The sequence below is a fragment of the Rhopalosiphum padi genome, chromosome 4, assembly GCF_020882245.1.
Source record: "Rhopalosiphum padi isolate XX-2018 chromosome 4, ASM2088224v1, whole genome shotgun sequence".
NCBI classification, from domain to species: Eukaryota; Metazoa; Arthropoda; class Insecta; order Hemiptera; family Aphididae; genus Rhopalosiphum; species Rhopalosiphum padi.
In genome coordinates, this window is record NC_083600.1 from 49,449,308 (window position 1) to 49,470,764 (window position 21,457).

Consider the following 21,457-nt stretch of genomic DNA (forward strand, 5'->3'; position numbering starts at 1 on the left):
TTTTGATTTAAGAGTGAACTGATCTATTATAAAATTTAAAGGTACTTAATATTATTATCCAGGCCACCACGTAGCCTTTTATTGATATAATTATTTTTAAGTAAGTCATGATCATTTTAAAATGCATATTTTCAAAAAGATCATAAGAATTTATAACTTACTTAAAAATAAATGATAATAATATCAATAAAAGGCCACGTGAGGCTCTAGATAATAATCTTACCTTTAAATTTTATAATAGGTCAGTTCACTCTTATATCAAAACTAACAGCACAATATTGAAACTAATGAACGATTCTGGCTAATAAAAAATTGATAGCAGATATCTTGAAGGAAAAGTGAAAATATCATTTTATTTTAAGAATCATTATATACTTATAAAAGAGAAAATTTGACTATATGAAAATAAATGTGACTGAGACAATAAATAAATTATATGATTGTTTTAAATTAATATGACAAACGTTATATAGATATAGAAAGACAGATGGTAGACGGACACTTAGACTAACGGATTGACAGAGTTTTTAACTTATAGAGTCGTTTTAGAGGGAAGAGTGAAGGTCATGGACTTATTCTGATGAACCAAACATAATCATAAATAAGGGATTCAATAGAAAGAAACGTTTTTAATAAATTAACAGTTAGTTAGGTATAATAGCTATAAGACACTTCAGAAAGTTTGTCGTTGCACCATCACTCAAAATACTGAGATCGATGGTAATATCAATCGCACATCTTTAGAAATATATATATTATTTTTATATTATAATATATTAATATAACTATTATCAAAAGTGTATTCAATTAATATAATAATATATTGATACAAGTATTTAAGTGTTAATTTCGACAATATCAAAGTAATAATATTAAACTATTATTTGAAGGCTATACCCTGCTGCAAGTATAATAAACGATTACATTTTTAACACAACATAATTGTAAAATGCATGTATTAATTATCATTATCTACGTGTAAATGCATAAGAGTATATTCAAAAATCTTAAAAATAAATTTAATATTTACCAGGCACGTATACAGAATAAAATTTCAGGGGGGTAGGGCTTACAAAATGTAGCAATGCAATTGTACCGCAACATAATAAAGCAATTTCTTCCTCCCATTTTGAAATTATTTTGGGTGGGGGGAAATTGTGCGAATATATATAATAAAATATATATATACATATATATGTATGGATATTATATTTCTTATACTCTTATTTACTTATTAATTATTATGTATATATTATATATTTATATTTAACAATGTTTTTAAACAGATATAATAACCATTAATCATTGATTAGGAACTTTGTATTAATTTTTAAGCTTTTCTACCAATTAAATTAATTTTATTAACATTTACAAAATAAATTGTAAATGTCATCACTCATCAGTTGCTTGTATAAACATGTGGTGTGAAAATTAATCTATTAAATTTATTAAAGGCCATGAAGTTAAACATCAATGAATTTTTCTGTAATATTAAATATCTATTAATTTTAGTATTATTTACATATATTTTAAAATGATTCTAACTTGAAAATTTTCTTTCAAATTTGTTTAATAATTATATAATAAATAATAATATAACATATTATATTATTTAGGTATAGGTATAAACACTATAAACAGACATACCATATACTTATACATAAACATTTAAATATTTATAATTTATGTAGGTATATTGTGTACGTATAATATTAGGTAATATTATTATACCTATAATAAAATATTATTCAGTACAGGCGCGGATCCAGAACATATTCACATATTACTATGTGCATATCGTATTTTATCGGCTGTCGAAAAACAGACATCCTAAAATTTACCTGAGAGGATGAGTGGCAGAGTCTACGGAGTGATCATGACCCCAATGCCACCCCCTAAAATGGATCCGTTCATGATTCAGGATTAACTTATAATATTAAATATACCTATCTATATATGCAGTTTGCACACTTTAATGAACAATTTCCAACTCGCTACTGCTATTATTCTGTGGTATATTGCAATAATTTATACTATTTTTACAGTATGTCAATGCTTCAGTCTCAGTGCGGTCAGTACTGACTGCAATACTATAATATGACAACGACATTGTCTATTGTCATCTATATCAGTGGTCGCTCATCATACAGCCCGCTTTAAAATTTAGAACAATGAAATTTTTTTTTATACATATTAAAATTTTAGACAGTATTTTTTTTTTCATAGTAAATAATTTAAGAATATAAAATTTTTATTTTTATCCGGCCGCGAACTTTTTAATTCGTGAATGTGGCACGAGAGTCCAAAAAGGTTGCCGACCACTGGTTTATATATGTAGTAAAATACTTGTAGTAGTAATAACTAGACTAGCTAGTACTCACTCATCGTATCGCGTCAATATACTTATATTATAGGTATTACTGCAGGTTACCTATATATTGCAGTATTAATTCAATATTTAAAAATGTATATATATATATATATATATTTATTATAATAAACGCATATTGAGTTTAAAAAAAACATTATTTATTAATTTAAATAACAAACAAAATATTGAAAACCATTAGTTGCAGTGGTGGTCAAACGGGAGGGGGTGGTGAAGATAGATCCCCCGGCCCCATGAGTTTTTTTCTTTAATATTTATAACAATTAAATGTATGTATATTGTACAATAATGTTAATGTATTAAATTTTGTTTTATTTTTTACGCCACATCCCCCATGACAAAATCATTTGACCGCCACTGACGAGTTGTAATTTATCAATTTGTAATATAGTTTACCTATTACCTAATACAGTAATACCACTAATACCTATGTTTTCATTCTTCATCAACTATTATTGTCTATTCTATTTGTCTATAAACAATGATCACGGTGCTTTGTATACAAATTGTAGTTTTGTATAATACCATATAATCCATAAATTGTTATATATGGTTCATAACATTCCATTGATATATATTATATAACCAAACTTACCAAACTGTGTAATATTTGTTCAGAAAAAAATTAGTGGTTCAACTAGGGGTGTAATTAAGGGAAGATAGATCACCCCCGGAGCTAATATTTTGCAATATTTTTAAATCCAATTATAAATGATTATTTTCTTAATAGAATTTAAGGTGTTTTTTTTTGGAAGTGATTAAGTTAACGGCTTTTTACTAAAAAAAATGTAACCTCCACAGGCAACCAAGGAAAATTCCTGATTACGCTATACTGAACTACTGCAGGGTCTGAAGACTGAAAGACATTAAATTTTAATAAAGATAATTGAAATAAAGAATTTGTTACAAAAGACAATGTCGCCAATGTCCGTATAATATTTGTAGCATACATGCATACTGGCATATAAAATTATTATGACCAATTTTGATGAAAATTCCAATCGTTGGTCTTTTGTTAATTTTTTAATTTTTTATGAATAGCTGCTAACTACATGTTATTTGTATAAATTTTAGAACAATATAAGCCATTAAGCTTATATTCCCTAGTAAAGCCTAGTATTTAGTAGTAAGCCTAACAAAGCAGTAATAACTAAAAATAAATAATAATAATATAGACTAATAGAGTGATTAATAAATTATCAATAAGTAATAACCAATAATATTAATTAGCATTATTATATTATATTAGGTATGTAGTACATTATACTAATAATACTAATATACTATTACTCTAGTAAATAGTAATAAATAATAACAATTTAATGTTATCACAAAAATACATTATAATATGGTCACGGAATTCTGTGATATGATCACTCGCAGACAGTCGCAGTAATCAGTACTCACTATACTCAGTCTGTCAGTGGTCACTTTTATAATCTTGAGTTCAATGAGTTGTATATACCACTATAGGTAGTTAATAGTTATATTAGTTATTAGTTATTAGTTTATTGTATATTGTATATCTTTACAATATTTCAATATTATTTTTATTACAATTAATACACCTTAACTAAACTATAATTTATACTTTATCGCTTATGTGTCTTATGCGCCATGAACCAAGATAATACCACTGAATAAATACAATACATTATGCAGGACACAGGCAATACCGTACAATTTTTTCACAAATTTATGTCTTATATTTTGTAAATCGCAGTAGTTTACTTAGACTGTTATCGGAATTTAGAGTTTAATCACGTATATTATGCATTGTGTCATTTGATATCGTAATTACAAGAAAGTAAAAAATACTATAAATTCGAGTAAATACCAACATTGTGGTGTCGGTATTAACAATATTGTGTGTAATATTTAATGATATTATTTTCAAAAATGTAATTTAATATAGTAAAATATACAATATACTGTTTAACTACTAACTATAACAATATTTAAAATCATCTATGAAACACGTCACCCATTTGGCCATTTAGTCTGTCATTTAGCAGAGGTTGAAAAATTAATTTGATGGTGATATGAATAATATATATTTGTAAATTATAGCATTTTCATAGACTTCGTCATAATTCATTACAGGTAAGGAGTTATAGGAGTAAACCTCTTTCTTTTTATCTACACTGTGTGGTTACTGTTTATTACTATTTACATATAAAAATCTGTAACCAATCAATAAAACAATTGATATAATTTTTAGCTGATTATTCAAATTATTGATACCGGATTTCGTATTTTGTTCTGTTTTAGAGATTGGCATGGATCTAAATCAGTCCCAAAACGTCTACTATGATTATTTATACACAATCAATCCGATTGCAGAACGCATACGCAAGGATGTCGATGCTACCAAGGATGCGTATCAATCTTTATGGCTTGAGCTAACTGTCGACGAACAAAACAAAATACTGGAAGAATCAATTATCAGTCCGGAAACTGTATTGAAATATTCAAAATACAAAAAATCAGATGTAAGTTGTTTTATGACTTATGTTTGTTTTTCTTGTGTGTAAAATAATATCAACACCTACTTATAATAAACAGACTAGTGAAGGATAGTATATTTTATCTATATTTTCTCAGATTTACGAATCTATTATATTTTATAATATTATCATGTTATATACCTACATTTTAAATATATTTTTTAAAAAACCAAGATTAAAAAAATATAGTTCATTTAGAACACATGCAGTAGTGTTTAACAGACACATTATTTACCAGTGTCAATATTTATATTCAAATTATTGGAGAATGATAAGCATTTTTTTTTCAGACAAAAATTTCCGAAGGTGGCTTTTCTTGGTTTACACGGAGTCAGTTGGATTTATGCAAACATATTGATAGTGTTCGAGAGAACTTCTCTGCAAATGAGTGTAAAGCTACAGTTGTAAAACGAATAGTAACCAAAGAACCGCAAGACAACAAACTCATTAGTAAAATTAAATCTAATGCTCTCTTCAAATCGCTAATGCCAGCTGAAGACAAAAACAAAGCTGTAAAAAGTGACAGGACAAAGCCTAAAGGCCCTCCTCCGCCACCACCGCCACCACAAGTCATAAATCCTAAACAAACAATTCAAGATTCTACATATAATATTCTTAATAATGATGATGATGATGACGATGATATTCCAAAGACAGGATTTGATTTTTTAGATAATTGGTAATAATTTACTATATGTGTGGCCATAATACAACAAATATAAAATTGGTTTGCCAACAAGTTTCATAATTAACAATTTTATAGAATTTTAAAAATATTACATGATTTGAAATGATGAAGTATTGGATGGAGTAGCTTTATGTATCTAAATAATTCTATATTTTAACAATTAATAATTTCAAAACAATTTATTAATTTTTTATGAACTTCCTAAATTACATAAGTGTCATCTAGAATCAGAATTAAACATTAATAAAGTTATAATTTTATACAACTAATTTTAAATTTGTATAATCTATATAAGACTTGATGTTATTAAATACCAAAAAATACTCTTTTATGTGTAAACACTAAGTATTAATCTTATACATAATTGTTGTTTAGTTACCTATTTGTTTTTAATTGCATTTTACATAAAATTATTTATTTTAGTTCTATAAGTACTTATTATTATTACAACATTTATATCAAATTCAAAATATTTAAATAATAATAAGCACAATTTGCTAATAAATGTTTACCTTATATTATTTTATATGTATTGCAAATTAATTCTATTACATATCGACATTTGGTCATATAAATAGTTGTTACCACTGTTTATTGGTTATGGTTATTAATTATTATGCATAATAAAGTATGTAATTTACTCTTTCCAATTTAGTTAGTAAAGAGTTAATGATGCATAATAATGTAAGTATTAATTTAAATATTTCTATGCATTGATGTGGTGAAAGGGGTTTAAACCAAGTCAAATGTAACATCAAATAGGGAAAAGTCTCTTAGAAATTAGTATTCCCAGGTAGGAGTTAGTAAAATATAAGGAGGAAGGTACTTAGATCTTTAATAGTTTTTAATTTTCTTTAAATTTTTTCAAACAAATTTCAAGGGTGTGTCCTTAAGAAAGGGGTGTGTGGGTAGGCAAGAGTGGATACAAGGGGGCCAATTGTGCCCCCTCGTTAACAAAAAAAGTATTTTATATTCCAACAAAGTTTTTGTTTTAAATAGATGATGACCTTTTTTTAGTTGATAACTAACAAATTGCTCCACCACCCCCGTTTAGAATCACTGTATCCGCCCTTATGGGTAGGTACTGAAATATTTATGTTGTGCAACATAGTTAATAAATATTCACTATGACACTATTCCCATAAATCAATTTTTTATCAATATAAAACCATAACAAGACAACATATTTTAGTAATTAATTTTTGCACTCCGCCTTTGATACTCCGCCAGAATAGTGAATACTAGTTAGATAAAAAAGATCTAATGATTCTAATGTCAACATTGTAAACTACGCAAGTTTTATTTGCTTACCTATAATTGGTAAATGGGAATTCCGCCAGTATAATACTTAATTCCTTCTGCCTTCTCTCATTAAATACCAACGTATTGACATAGGTACGTTGAAATTTCTTAGTTTAATGCGTCGTTTAATTTAAAAATAGTTGTTGATTATGAATTAGCAATTCATAACTATTTGACGTTATACACATTACAATTTATATATTGTATTTAATTCTTCAGATAATTATTATTTTTATCTTTTGGTATACATATAAGGCGTAACTTTTTATTTTCTGTGGACGATTATTAATATAAAAATTATGATTTTTTTTTTATAATAATATATTATTGCCTACAGGGTTACAAGTATTAATTTTATGCTGTTAATTAATTTTCTTTTCTGGCGGAGTGAATACTTAAAAGGTATTTTTGGCGGAGTTTACATGCGCCCGACCAAATTATTATTTTTACGCCTAGGCCTTACCTGGATTTTACAAATAATGAACTAGGTATGAATAATTTCAAGAATATTTTTAGTACTTTTAATGGATTTTCAAAAAAGCTGTAATATTATGAAAGTTGTATAACATAAATTAAAAAATACACAGTTTAACCTTTTCTTTTTCTAATTGTTACATCAAATCTATAATAAAATCTGTACACATGATTAACATAGTTGGTAAAAAAATAATAAAACCACTTGTTGTAACATCATTGATTGTATATACATGGAACAGTTTATAAAACAATTTTAATTGGTAAAATTAAATCTATTGATGACAATAAAATATAAATAAACAAGACATTAAAAAGTCTAGGTTCATAATTTATTTGATCACAAAATATTACATAAATGAATGGAACAACTCGTTTTGAACTGACTAGTATCAAAATAATACTTAAACTAAATAAAGCATGATGATAATACAATATAATTATTAATTATGTATATTTAATAAATAAATGAAAAATCAAATGACTTCTCATTGACAAATTGTTTAAATTAATTAATATGGAACTATTAGTAATAGTGCTTTGCTATATACATGCGAACAATTATACAAAATTAAATGATTTTAATTGTAGTGTAAAAGTGTATTGTTTAATGACCGTTTCAGCGAGTAGCTATGCCACAAGAAATTCCAAGAAAAAGGCCAACTAAGTAAGATGCTAAAAATACATGAATCTCTTCAAAAACAAACTCGTCCTCGTCACCAGATATACGGTGAAACCAACGTTTAGCTTTGCGTTCTTTCTTCCTTAATAAATCTTCAGCTTTGTCTAGTTTCTTGTCGACAAAGCGTCCCATCTGAAATGGTTCATATATCAAGAAATGTCACACAAAAATTAAATAATTATTAATTGATGGTTTATGTCCAATTTAAAGTTTTAATGAATATTATGAATATATATATATTTTTTTATAAACTTCTTGAATTTTTAAAATGAGTTATTGTTTTCATTTTTTAAAAGTTACAATATTTAAATATTAGCTTGTGATAATTAAAATGTTGTGCAATTAATTCTTAAAATATGTTGCGCATAGAAAATCTGTTTATGAGTAGGCGACACCAAGGAAGAAACCACCCGTAAATCCAGCAGCCATAATGGAATTGTTCTCTACAATGTCTCTGACCTAAAAGATAATTAGTACATAGAAAATATATAAATCTTGCCAAGAGTAGAAAAGCACGAGAATTGAGGAATTTATATGGACATAATACATTTAATGTACAAATTATATTATTGTGTATAAGTTACCTTCTTCAATAATCCTTTCTTTTTGTCACTTGTACTGTCTTCGACTTGTTCAGCTACCCTTTCTACACCTCTGGTCAATTTATCCCAATCAATTTTTATGTAACCGCTTGAATTGGCTAGTTGTAATGCTAATATACCACTTCCGACTGTGAACGCAGCAGCTTTACCCAATTTCATCATAATAAAACCAGTTGCCCTGCGAATAGTCCCACACATATAAATAAAAACACATTCATAAGCAAATAAGAGTTTAAATTTAGTACCATCCAGAAGCCGAACCAAATATCAACTGTCTGGTTGCAGATTTTTTGCCCACATCTTTGATGACTTTCTCAATCAAAGATTTCGCTTCTTCGGCCGTCTTCTCTAAATCAAAATCTTCGGATGTCGATGGGACGCTATCCCTCTTGTTCACCGCAGCTGATGGTGCCATATTTCTTTAAATTAAAAATAAGTTTTTCAGTCAAAATGATATGTTAACTGTCAAAAGTTATTCGTTCACAGTAATAGGGCTTAGAGAAAATGAAGTAAAAAAAATGCTGAAACGAACAAGTTTTATTGTGAATAACAGAAGATGAATCACTTACTAGTTAAGTAGTAAATCGGATGTAGGAAATTCGGACTGACGAAATGGCGAGTAACTTTGTATCAACAATAGCAACTACGAACTATAGGTACCTATCATTTTTTATTGCAAAAACGGAATAGATTCCAATATTTTTAAGTCGCCAGAATGACCAACACAACGAAATAAACAAGAGAATTGCTTTCTAATACTATCTAGTGCACACACAGTATTAAGTATTATAGTCAGTAATCGTGTCCTACTCGTTTTTATCGCTAGATGGCGCTGCCATATACGATTTTTGGCCCGTCTGACTCGTAGACTATGGAATATTACTTAGTCGTAGTCTGGCTGTCAGAGTGGTCTGAGTTACCTGACTGTCACACCACATTTATGTAATTATGTATTTATTATTATATAATAGTTATTGTAATATATTTATTTTATTTATTATTACTGATGACAGGAAAAAAAGTACAAATTACTAATTAGAATATTTTAAATACAACTTATATAATCACTTTGTATAATATGTTAGTTTGATGTAAAAAACTATAAATAAAATGATAAAATCTACTATATTCACTTTATGTTATACATTTATACTTATAGTTTACCTAATATACGTTAGGTTACTGTGGAAAACCGTAGATAAAAATGATGATAAAGTTAATAAAAACGATAATTTTTTGTTTTTACCTACGGCATTGGCAGTAGATTATGGTATTATACATATTTTATATTTATTTACAGATTATAATAGGCGGTAGAGCATAATATAATAAAGTAAAATACGGTGACCTCTTGTAAGTTGTAGTTATAGACGAATAGACGATGATATTATAATATAGTATAGTGCAGTAGGTCAGTACATTCTACGTGTATGAGTGTGTTACAGACGAAGACAGAGTACGTCAAGCAGTATTAAACAGATTTTATTGTTTTTCTCGTGGAAATTTTAAAATCTAATAAAGGTAACATGAAAATGGCGTAAAATGGATTTAAAATAGTCCCAAATTAATACGCATCCATAGTCATTTACCTAGTGGAAATTTGGTGATCACTGAGAAAATTAAATGCAACATGAAAGAACAAGCAAAAATTTCGTCAAAATTACCGGGTCAAATCACAAAGTGATTATTTAAGTTTATGTCATAACATATCATACTGAGTGATTATATACGTTTTGTTTAAAATATTCCAATTTGTACTTTTTTCCTCCGAGATTTTTTTTTCTGTTCCCCTTTATTACTATGCAATGGTTCCCCAAAACTGCGAGGAACGAGGTAAATATTGATACTTGAATACTTGATATTTTATACACAAAACTACTATAGTACTATAATAAAAAATATTTATTCTTTATTTGGAGAAGGTAAACCCATACTTACGATTATATATTTTACTTTTGGTGATGCGAAAAGTTTAAGAACCGCTATACTATAATAGCTACTTCAATAGTATATTTTAATATTTTATTGTTATATAAATAATATAAAAAAACCCGAATCACCTATATTAGCTCAGCTATATGACTAAGATAATTCGTAATTAGATAACACTTTTGCACAGTTAAGTATGTCATATATTTATAATAATAATGTTCAGCACTGAACACTTGTTTCTATTTTAATACAGAGTATTATAAGCCAAAAGGATATTAATACCTACTTATTACCTTAAAATCATACATTCAAGCTTATTATATTTAATTTTAATTTTTTCATCATAGTTTATGTCAACTCGATGAAACATTATTATTATCCAATACATATAACCAACATCCCAACTCTTTTCATTCAAAATCTTGTTTATACATATAATAATAATAATATTTACACATAATTTGTACACACCATAAAGTATAGATGTTGCCGGGTTAGATTAATATGTTTAAATTATTTTTTTTAATTTTTAGAATTTCTTTTTTGTAAACAACATAGCAATTCCATGCAATGTTTGTCACATATTGTTTATTATCTACCTATTTTACATAATATTCTATTTGTTTTGAATATAATTTGATTCTTATGTAACTTTTATTTCACAGTATTTTTCCGAATAACCCGGTTTTTTAAAAATTTTAAACCGTATTTAACCTCTTTAGGGATTGAATTTAAAGAAATTCATTTTAGCGAATGTCTGCATAATAGTTATTTGTATGCCAAAATGCCAAATTCAGCATGATTTGTCTAGTATAGTTGGAGCAGTGCGTCGACAGATCAGTAAATTACGCTTTCCTTTTATATATATATTTGTTTACTATTCACTATTCAGATAAAACTGAATATATAAATTAAAATATAAAATCAACTATTTCAACTTTCAAGGTTATAAATCTAGTAAAAGCAAAAAGGTAGATAACCCAAAATTTGTAAGACATACAATTCTCTATCTATTTTTTTGTATATTCAAGATTGTTAACTTGACTTTTCTTCACCCTTTTTTCTGTTGACGTTTAGAGTACAAAATCGACAATCGTATCGTATTTTTGGGTTCTATCGTCATTCGAATGTTCGACTGACAAACCCAATCGTGTTTTCAAAGGGATAAATCGTAGTAATCGTACGCCATCGGATTTTACGTTTTTTCGTAGTCGTAGTGGCCAGTGACCGAAAAATTTTAAATTACAAATAATTATCACCGAATACGGATAGATAAATATATTGATAATGATTATCAATAATCAATATCAACATTTTATAAAATTATAAGCAGTGAGCACAGAAAAACTAAAATCAGAGCGTAGCCGCGTAGGTTGCCTTGAAAAACAACCGATTAGGTACTCGGTTTTGGTATACTAAACTGATTTAGCACCTTATCAGTTAATCATGAATTCATCGTAAATCATGTATTTTAAAGTGAAAAATGAACCAAATGATTATTGTTTGTTGAACTTTGACATTATTTCAGTAATTACTAATAAGTTAAACTATAACAAACTAAAAACTTTAGATTACCAAATACTTAACAGAGCCCCATGCCTATTATACGACTTAACGGTTACATCGACTGACAGCTGTTTGAATCAAATCCTTCGTGAATTATAAATGAAGTAATAATTGCACATTATTATCAACTGTATTACATCATCTTACACCATCGAGTAAGTGATCGTATTGTATGACCTACCTCTCTAGACTCTAGAATTAACTATAGGCTCTTAACTGTCATAACTAGTTATTAAAAAATAGTTAGTACCACCTGTTGTATACTTGTACCAGTATGTCGTTTGATCAATGTCATTGTGTTGTGTGATTTTAATTTTAATTTTCTGTTCGCTATTAAATCCTACCACATGTTTGTTTTTTTATGTCTTCAATTCTATTGAAATGCTATGATTACATCAAAAAATAATCATGTTTACTGCTTTTGGTTGTACCGATATGACATTTATTTTTAATTTTTATTATCAAAGTGTGTGTCCAGCGTTAAATATAAATATTCAGAAATCTGAACAAATATTTAGAAAACAAAAACCCAAAACAGGTACTATAATACATCATATTTTAATCATCCAAATTCTAATATTAAATACTATTTGAACAATTTGTTTTAAACACAGTTAATTTTGTTTGAATAAAATAATTTTCACTATTTTGTAGGGTCTAAGTTCTTATATTTTAGTATATTTTACATTTAGTATAAATTTTGCAAATGAGTATATAGTTTCATAGTTTTTATAGCTTATATATTTTGATTTTACTTCAATTTTTAAATATTTCAAAGAGTTTTAATCAATACTGGACTATTAACATTATTTACTTTTGTATAGACAGTATAGTAGAAATAACTTGTTTTATAAAGAGGATTGGTTTTACGTTGGTGGTCTATTTATTAACTAGTATTATTATACCAGTGAACATTTAACTATCATAGATTAAGAATATGCAACAGTTAGATAATTCACTTTATTTATATACAGTGGAACCTCGATTATCCGGGTAATGGCGGGGAGGGGGTCACACGGATAAGTGAAAACCATGGTTAATCGAGACTTTTTATAATAATGTAATTTTTTTAAAATTATTATTAGAAATACATAGGTACAATTTGATAATAATGAAATTTTGAAAATTTTTATTTAGTTATAATTAGAAATATATATAATAATGTTATACATAATACATCTACAGTCCATACTTATTTTTAAATTTTCGGAAGAGTGAGCACGGATAATCGAGGTTCTACTGTATTAAACAATTAATTAATTTAAAATATATTTAGATGTACTTTCTGTTTCCAATTAATGTAAACTTATATTTTTTTCTAGTCACGTAGAATTATGATTTATTATTATTAAGCAGAATATTTATATTTAATATAATTAACAACACCTGAACACTAGTCAGTTTTTTTTTAGCAAGCTTCATTTGTATCCAATATTTTAACAAAAAAAAAAAAATCTAATAAATAAGAAAAAACGTAGTTAAATACAATTAACTGACTTCAAAAGATACAAGATACAAGATAAAAATGTATCGAAAGTATAAGTAGTATATTCCTAAATACATAAATATTTATTTGATAAAATCATTTTTTTATATAATTAATAACTTAAATTTAATATTAATAATATTATTATACTAAATAATCAGCAAGTATAGTAAAAAAAATACTAATAATCTATAAAAACTATAAATATTATAAAAAATATATACATCCATTTTTATATATATATTCCATACTTATTCTGTATAATGTAGTCACAGAATATTACATAAATTATAGTAAGATTTTCATTATTTTGTCAATAATGTTATAAATTATAATACCTATTCAATATGATTGTATTTAAATGTTTTGTTGTCCAAAGTCCTTTATTTGGTGGTAATCTTATTGTTCATCTTCATATACCAAATGTTATTATGAAAATTATCTATTTATAAAATTATTGAATAAATTTCAATGCAGTATATACCTAGTATTTTTAAATTGTAGGGAAGGGAATATAGTAAATGAAAATTGGTACCATAACATGATCCATACTGTTATATATTACATACTATTATGCAATATTATGTTAAATTATATATTGTTAATAACTTTTATTTTTATATAACTACAGTCTACAATATAATTTTATTATCAGGTCCAATCATCTAATTGCATTTTTCTGGATGATTTTTTCAAAAATAATTTGATTACTTTAACCTTACTAAGTAATTTTTTTTATTAATATTGGCTAAAGCCTATCCATTAAGTTGATTTAATACCCGCATGTGTTGTCTCTATCTTAATAACACATAACATAGTAAATTTTATGATTGGAATAATCAATTTTATTTAGTTATTATTAATATTATTATATTAAGAAGACATTATAGTGTGTATAATGTCAAATCATAAAAATAATACAATATAATAAAGTTTAAAGGTAAAAATATTTTTTACGACTTCATCTAAATTTTCAAATCCTATTAATTTGCTTCAATATTGAAAAATAATTTTAAATAGTATTATGTGTCTTAATTTATGCTTTCTAATATTTAGTTACTTATAATTATGGGACAAGCACAAACAAAATATGGTTAAGAGGACATTATACCCACATGTGTTTTTTATCTTACTAACCCATAACATAAAAAATTAATGTTCAGAAGAATCTGTTTTACTCTGTTATTTACACTGAAATAATCTATTATCAAATTTAAGGGATTGTCACACCAACATTTGATTTCTCTTTTTATTTCCCACATAATATAGGAGCAAAAATAGTCTGTATTTCCTCGATTACGGCTCTCTGATTCAGTTTAGAGCAAAGGCACCTATTAATTAAATATTTTATAAAGAAGAATATTTCCTAAGCATCAACTAGATAGATTTTTAATGTATAGATTTTTATAAATATAAGCATATTTTAATTTAAAATAGTTTTGATTATTATTAATTATTAATAATTTATTCAATAATGTAAAAATCTATCCGGTCAGTCAATGTACAGGAAATATTTTTCTTTATTAAATATGTAATAGGTGCCTTTGTCCTTAACTGAACCAGAGTCGTAATCATGGGAATATGGAATATCTTTGTTTCTATATTATGTAGAAGATTCAGTGAAAACAAATGTTGATAAGGGGGCCTATTAAAGTTAAAAATATAGTCTAGGACACCTTGAAAGGGGTTTTTTTTATATTTTAATTTTGAAGCAAGATATTATCATTTTAAAATTGTAATATATTTTTTATAAATTTGAAAATACTCATAGATTTTAGTACGTTTCTCAAGTTGAACAGAGTATAGATAATACCTTTAAATTTAATATATCTTATTATATTAAAAATAATTGAGTTTTAACATGATTCTTACATAAAATTCACTTTATTGTATGTTTGTTAGAGTGAGACCATTGTTTCTTTATATTTTTGAATAGAATATTTAATGGTTCACACCTGATTTAAATTTTAGTAGGTGATAAACAATTTTGATTTAATATTTTAGTTAGTAATTTGGTTAAGGATAAATATTTTAACAAATGGGGTTTTTTTGCACAATATATACATGTATATACATATATTTTTCAATGAAAATTGAAATGCTTTATTATTGGTTATAAAATAACAGTTATATAGTCCTTCAACCTATCATTATACCTATCAATAATCAGTACCAAGGTACCCTAGTATTTGGTATTGACTTGTGTGGTAATATAATATTATTATGTACAATGCTAAACTTCCTCCTTGGTGAACTAAGCAGCTGCCTGAGAGCCCTTACCTTCCCGGCCCAGGCCTCTGGCCAAGTGCCAAAAAAAGTGGTGCACACGAATTGTGTATGCAAAAAAAGGCCTCTTCTTTAGTAGCTGTCTTGGGGCCCTGAGACCCTTAAGTTTGGCATTGATTATATATATAAGTGATAATTAAATATTCGTAATCTAATTTATTTATTTGAATATGTGTAAAATTTATTAGAATAAAATATAAACTATTAATGTTTAAATTATTTGTTCTAGTTCCAATAAGCGTCAACATGAAATATGAGAAAAACATTTTTCCAGCTGAATGGGAAAGCGATAGTGATGAGTATGATGAATTTGGTGATATTATTAAACAAAATTCATATAATGTAAAACCAGAAGTAGAAGATTTTCAATTAACGTTGATAAATGCTTGTACAACAAACAATGTACCAGAAATCACCCGTGCTTTAAACTCGGGAACTGTTAATATTAACAGTTATTTGAATAATAATTGGACTGCTTTGATGAATGCAGCATTTTATGGATCTTTAGATGCTGTAATATATCTTTTACAGAATGGTGCTGATCCATTAATGGAGTATGACTGTCATAATGTTATAATGTGTGTATGTAATTGTTCTAGAATTTCTGATGAATTGGACTTATTAAATTGTCTAAAGCATTTAGAAAATGTTGATGGTATTGATATTAACTCTAAAGATAGGACAGGATTGACAGCGCTCATGTATGCATGCTCCAACGGTTGGTTAAAATTAGTAGAATTTTTAGTCGATCATGGTGCAGATATAGAGTTGAAAGATAATCAGTCTGGTGAGACGGCTTTGTTTTTTGCAGTACGTAACAACCATGTTAATATTGTGAAATTTCTATTATCAAAAGGAGCTGACAAAGATGCCACCGACAAGAAATGTCAGACAGTGATTAGAATAGCTGAAAATAAAAACATGGTTGATATTTTAAATTTATTGAATAGCAATTATAAAAATGCACAACTAGAAGTTTATTATTCAGGAGAAGAACATCCTTACTGGGATGAAGTTATGACTGAATTAGAAAATGGTTTTAGTAAAGACATTAAATCATTTTTAGAAGTCTTATCCATGGATATCTATACAGACCAGCTAATTTCCAATAATATAACTTTTAAAAACTTACTTACTGGAAATAATGACCAATTTTTTAATATGGGAATCACCTTGTCACCACATCGTAAGCTTTTGGCTACTGCGCTTAAATGTTTTCATTCATGGAATTGGTCTAATTATTCTTTAGATGTTAAAAAAAATGATATGAATGTTGAAAGTATTGCCCAGACATTAGGGATGATAGTAAGACAATTGCATATATTAGATGCTTCAATAAAGTACTTAGGAATTCATAGTTATGGTTTGGATCAACAAAAAGGTCAAGAAGCCATTAATCATTTGAAAAAAATCAGAATTTTGGAGAATAAAATATTTAAAATATTAGATCAAAAAATAAGAATAAGTCAAGTGGATTATACAGGATATAAAAAAAGGAATCGAAATATAAAAAAAAACTTAGATAAGTTGTTTGCTGGTACAGCTGTTATTTTATTATTATTACGCATATTTTAAATTTTATATTTGATCAATTTAAGAAGTGTAAAATATTGTTGGTATTGTAAATTGTACTGCCTTTTCATTCTTTTTTTTTTAAATTTATAATATATAAAATAAAATTATGTATTTTAATTATATTTTATTATTATTGCAGTTTTAAGATAGTTTAAGTTACCTAACATACTTAAATTTTATATCTAACTGAAAGCTGAATTTACAATAAATTTGAGTGTAATTAATCATTTACATTAATTATATGTAGTATTAAGAGTCCATATGTTCAATTAAAGTAACATTTTTGGGAGGGTTAACATTTGTTTGTACTAGTGGATTTTGGGGGTTTGCTCCTCTTTATTATCTATGGTTTGCTCCAATACCCCCAATATCCCAATTTTATTATTTCAATATTAAACAATATATAAAATTATAAAATTATAATAAACATTTTTAGTTTTTTTCTACAATAAAATCATTTTCTGATTACTTAACACAAACTTATTAAGAATTTTCTCTGTATTTATTTATTGGTTATGTACATCTTAGACAAATTAGATAAACAATTTTTCCCATACTTATTCTAAATCTTTATCTTCTCATGGCTGAAAATGATCTCTTATATAGTTATATATTGGATAAATAATAGGTATTGGACATATTGTGATGGCCACTTAATTAAGTTTAAATACATTTAGATAGATTTTTTTATTTATGTTCATTTTCAAATCTTCAAAGTTATTATTAGTTAGTAAATAATTTTTATGATATTTATTTCTGCTTTTAAACTGTTAATACATAATATTCTTAAAGTATTCTGTGGAATATGTGAAATACAATTTTTAGAGTATTTTTGTGCCTTAGGTGTTTGTATTTTAGTATCAAAATGTATTGATTAGTAATAATTAGAAATACAATGTTTGTGTACCATTAATAATAGAAATTTGTTTATGTTTGTTTTAGTATTTAAATGAATAGTGAAACTATTTTGTTTATAGCAGTACCTACAATGGCTACATTGATTTGTTATATTATAATAATTTAGGTATGTATTCAATTAATCAATGTGTGATTTTCATACAGGTAAATTTACTATACACAATATTGATGGGTACCTACTGCTAAATTTTCTTTAAAAAAACAGATTTTTCTGGATTTTCCAAAAAGTAATTGGAAAGATATGTACCATATTTTCATGGTAGTGTGATTCATTGAAATATTGAATATTCTAATAAATATTTATTTTTACCCCACAATGTCTTATTTTAAGAATACCTAGAAACTAAGAAAATTACATTTTAATAATATTGCTTTAATAATATTATAAATATTTATAAGTTTATAACCATATACTAAATATTAAATAATCATTAATATATTGCCTATTCAAATCAATGAAATGTTAATCAATGTTCGCAGTGATTATCACTTGATTTTCATAATATTTTTTAATTTATTACATTTTTATTTTGGTACTGATTAGCTTTAAAATAAATTGTATACATTATAATGAAATATTTTGTAATAATATTTATCTAAATAATGTAATGTATTAGGTAATTATTTAATAGGTACCTATAATATTATTCATACATTATTAAAAATATAAAATCCCAAGAACAATATAAATATACAAAAGTAATTTTGGTAAGTATACCTAATACACAAATATATTTCCAAATTTTTCAAATTAGGTACATCAAATATAATAGAATTATATATTAAATATCCACCTACTGAGATGTATTTTCAAATGAGTAATTGAAATCATATTTATAATTTTTAATTGTTATACTTAGGTAGGTACTCTAGAAAATAAAATAGGTAGTATTGATTATCCACCTACCTATAAAACAAATTGTAAGTTACAATCATCAAAAACTAATCATGTATCTAATATCTATCCATTGGTTTTTATTTCCATCTCAATAATCCAATACATATATTATATAGGTATTATATGGGTATCTAATAATTAAGTATACTATAATATTTATTAATTACTATGATAAGTATAATAAATATATTATAGGTTGTTGAAAAATGAAAATATGACAGTAAATGCTGTTTTTAGAGGGTTTATAGTGGTTAAATGGGTAAGTGGAATATTACTGTATTAGATAAGCCTGAAAATGTTAAATTTGATCATATTCTATAGAAGTATTCCTCTTCTTACTAGTTACCAGTTGGTAGTGACGCTGGATGATGGGATTTTTTAAAAGCTATCACCCACCACTGTGGTAGGTAATGGCGCGGGAGTGTGTCACTGTGTTTGAGTCAGATATTAACTATTTAGGTTCGTGTAATATCTATAATAAGTGTAAAATATTTTTCAAAATGTAATATTTTAGAAAAATATTTTAAATGTTTTACACATTTATCTATTCTATTCCAACACTAATTGTAGTTATAACATACAGAAAATAAATTTCTAAACCTATTTTTTCAAACATATAATAATTTAATAAAAAGAAACAAATATAATTACTAAAAAGACTAAAGAGACAATAATTTTAAGCACCCTAAAATGATACCACACGATTTTTACAATTTTTTTTTATAGACAACATTTTAGCCTCACATGTTATCTATACGTAATAACTTATAAGTTAATATATATGTATAGTTGAATATATTACAGCTATATTATTCTTGTTAAGCCAATGATATGTATTGAAATGAAATTTTTTAGTTATTAGTTCGGTATACCAAATAAAAGGTTAGGTATAAGTAATTTCATATCAATATATTAGGTATGAAGATACTTAGATACCTATATATTATTATTCTTTAGGGTGATTTTTGGTTAATATTTTCTTAAAAAAAAATGTCAACAGATAATATAATAATCATAGAAATAAATATTGTAATGTATGTACAATAGGTAAGTCTAACTTAATTAAAAAAAAAAATTTAGAGAAAGAGAGAGAGCGCACTCCATAAATACATCTCATATAATTATCGATGACTATACTTCTTGATATAATCGGTTTCTACTTTATAAATAAAATAGAAATCTATCTAAATAATCATATCTTCTGTATAACTATTTACATAGAATTGCACTCAGTCGCGCGTCGGGCTTAAAATTTAATGAGGTACCTACTACCTACCTGCATTTACTTATAGGAATCGACTATCAGCAGGATAATATGATGTATAAGATATGTGTAGGATGAGTTTATGACTAGTTATGACTGTTATAGTATTATAATATATGTTGGGCGAGTATAGATTGTATACTAATTTCACTATATATACGTAAAAGACGGACAGTAAAATCGGGTTACCGGAGGATGTTATGGGTTTACGTACCTAGAAAGCGCCCGATGCCTATATTATACCTAAATATATATGATGTATCGATGGTATGTAAGGTGATTCGCCAAACATGATTACCTACTCTCTCTGTCTTCTTCAATATTGCAATTATTTAAAGTATAATTTTTGTAATTTTTAAATATATTTAAAAGTTTAAATCATAATTTCAAACTCTTGAGATTTTTTGTACCTAAAATTTAAGGAGTATCCTGCGGAGATATAAATTTTAAATGACAACCTCCTTTTATACTGTGAATTATTTAATAATTTAATATACATTTTTTTTTAATGTACCAACATCAAAATTCCAAAGTGTAGTTTTTGAGTTATTAAGTATAATAGGTCTATGATAACAAGTTTAGAAAATATGGAACTATCATAGTAATTTGAAAATGTTAAAAATTTATAAATAATAAAAATGGTTTAAATATAATACAATTTATACTAATTGATATTACATCTATTGTTTATTTTTGTAAAACCATTTTTAAGGACTTAGCCTTAATATAAACATTTTAATATCTAAAAAATTGTTCGTTTAAATTTAGGTAGGTAGCCAGGTAGGTCAATACATTTAAAATACTTAAATAATATCCAATAAACAATGTACTTTAAAATAGGAAAATCTCGAATCTCATTTGAAAAATAGAAGTTTGAATCGCTACTAT

At 25.9% G+C, this 21,457-nt stretch overlaps 3 protein-coding genes across 9 annotated transcripts; 2 read left to right on the forward strand and 1 right to left on the reverse strand.

The window, feature by feature from the left end:
* The first annotated feature begins 3,778 nt into the window (after positions 1-3,778).
* On the forward strand, positions 3,779-6,110 carry LOC132928878 (uncharacterized protein C1orf198 homolog). 3 transcript variants are annotated; one of them, XM_060993810.1, is made up of 4 exons: positions 3,811-3,862; positions 4,460-4,492; positions 4,661-4,881; positions 5,187-6,110. In XM_060993810.1, the coding sequence occupies exons 3-4, from the start codon at positions 4,669-4,671 to the stop codon at positions 5,577-5,579; spliced, it is 606 nt and encodes a 201-aa protein (XP_060849793.1). In that variant the 5' UTR covers positions 3,811-3,862; positions 4,460-4,492; positions 4,661-4,668; the 3' UTR covers positions 5,580-6,110. The 3 variants fall into 3 exon arrangements, with proteins under 3 accessions (XP_060849794.1, XP_060849792.1, XP_060849793.1); XM_060993811.1 differs by lacking the exon at positions 4,460-4,492 and having other exon boundaries at positions 3,779-3,862; XM_060993809.1 differs by having other exon boundaries at positions 3,787-4,492.
* A 1,560-nt stretch (positions 6,111-7,670) lies between these two features.
* Positions 7,671-9,361, reverse strand: LOC132928880 (FUN14 domain-containing protein 1-like). 2 transcript variants are annotated; one of them, XM_060993812.1, is made up of 4 exons: positions 9,214-9,361; positions 8,890-9,063; positions 8,627-8,822; positions 7,671-8,174 (listed from the first exon to the last, which is right to left on the reverse strand). In XM_060993812.1, the coding sequence occupies exons 2-4, from the start codon at positions 9,057-9,059 to the stop codon at positions 7,980-7,982; spliced, it is 561 nt and encodes a 186-aa protein (XP_060849795.1). In that variant the 5' UTR covers positions 9,060-9,063; positions 9,214-9,361; the 3' UTR covers positions 7,671-7,979. The 2 variants fall into 2 exon arrangements, with proteins under 2 accessions (XP_060849795.1, XP_060849796.1); XM_060993813.1 differs by having other exon boundaries at positions 8,126-8,501.
* A 518-nt stretch (positions 9,362-9,879) lies between these two features.
* LOC132928877 (ankyrin repeat, SAM and basic leucine zipper domain-containing protein 1-like) lies at positions 9,880-17,606 on the forward strand. 4 transcript variants are annotated; one of them, XM_060993806.1, is made up of 2 exons: positions 9,880-10,477; positions 16,144-17,606. In XM_060993806.1, exons 1-2 carry the CDS (start codon positions 10,450-10,452, stop codon positions 17,487-17,489), a joined length of 1,374 nt encoding a protein of 457 aa, XP_060849789.1. In that variant the 5' UTR covers positions 9,880-10,449; the 3' UTR covers positions 17,490-17,606. The 4 variants fall into 4 exon arrangements, with proteins under 4 accessions (XP_060849789.1, XP_060849791.1, XP_060849790.1 ...); XM_060993808.1 differs by lacking the exon at positions 9,880-10,477 and adding an exon at positions 12,016-12,246; XM_060993807.1 differs by lacking the exon at positions 9,880-10,477 and adding an exon at positions 12,017-12,297.
* Positions 17,607-21,457: the final 3,851 nt, after the last annotated feature.

Excerpts from the sequence above, each read along its gene's own strand:
- LOC132928877 (XM_060993805.1), top strand. The coding sequence starts at position 12,551 with ATGTTTACTGCTTTTGGTTGTACCGATATGACATTTATTTTTAATTTT. Across the intron at positions 12,681-16,143 it reads AAAACAAAAACCCAAAACAG|TTCCAATAAGCGTCAACATG; the intron begins GTACTATAATAC and ends TATTTGTTCTAG.
- LOC132928880 (XM_060993812.1), bottom strand. The coding sequence starts at position 9,059 with ATGGCACCATCAGCTGCGGTGAACAAGAGGGATAGCGTCCCATCGACA. Across the intron at positions 8,823-8,889 it reads TTTGGTTCGGCTTCTGGATG|GGCAACTGGTTTTATTATGA; the intron begins GTACTAAATTTA and ends GACTATTCGCAG. Across the intron at positions 8,175-8,626 it reads AGAAAGGATTATTGAAGAAG|ATGGGACGCTTTGTCGACAA; the intron begins GTAACTTATACA and ends GAACCATTTCAG.
- LOC132928878 (XM_060993811.1), top strand. The coding sequence starts at position 4,669 with ATGGATCTAAATCAGTCCCAAAACGTCTACTATGATTATTTATACACA. Across the intron at positions 4,882-5,186 it reads CAAAATACAAAAAATCAGAT|ACAAAAATTTCCGAAGGTGG; the intron begins GTAAGTTGTTTT and ends TTTTTTTTTCAG.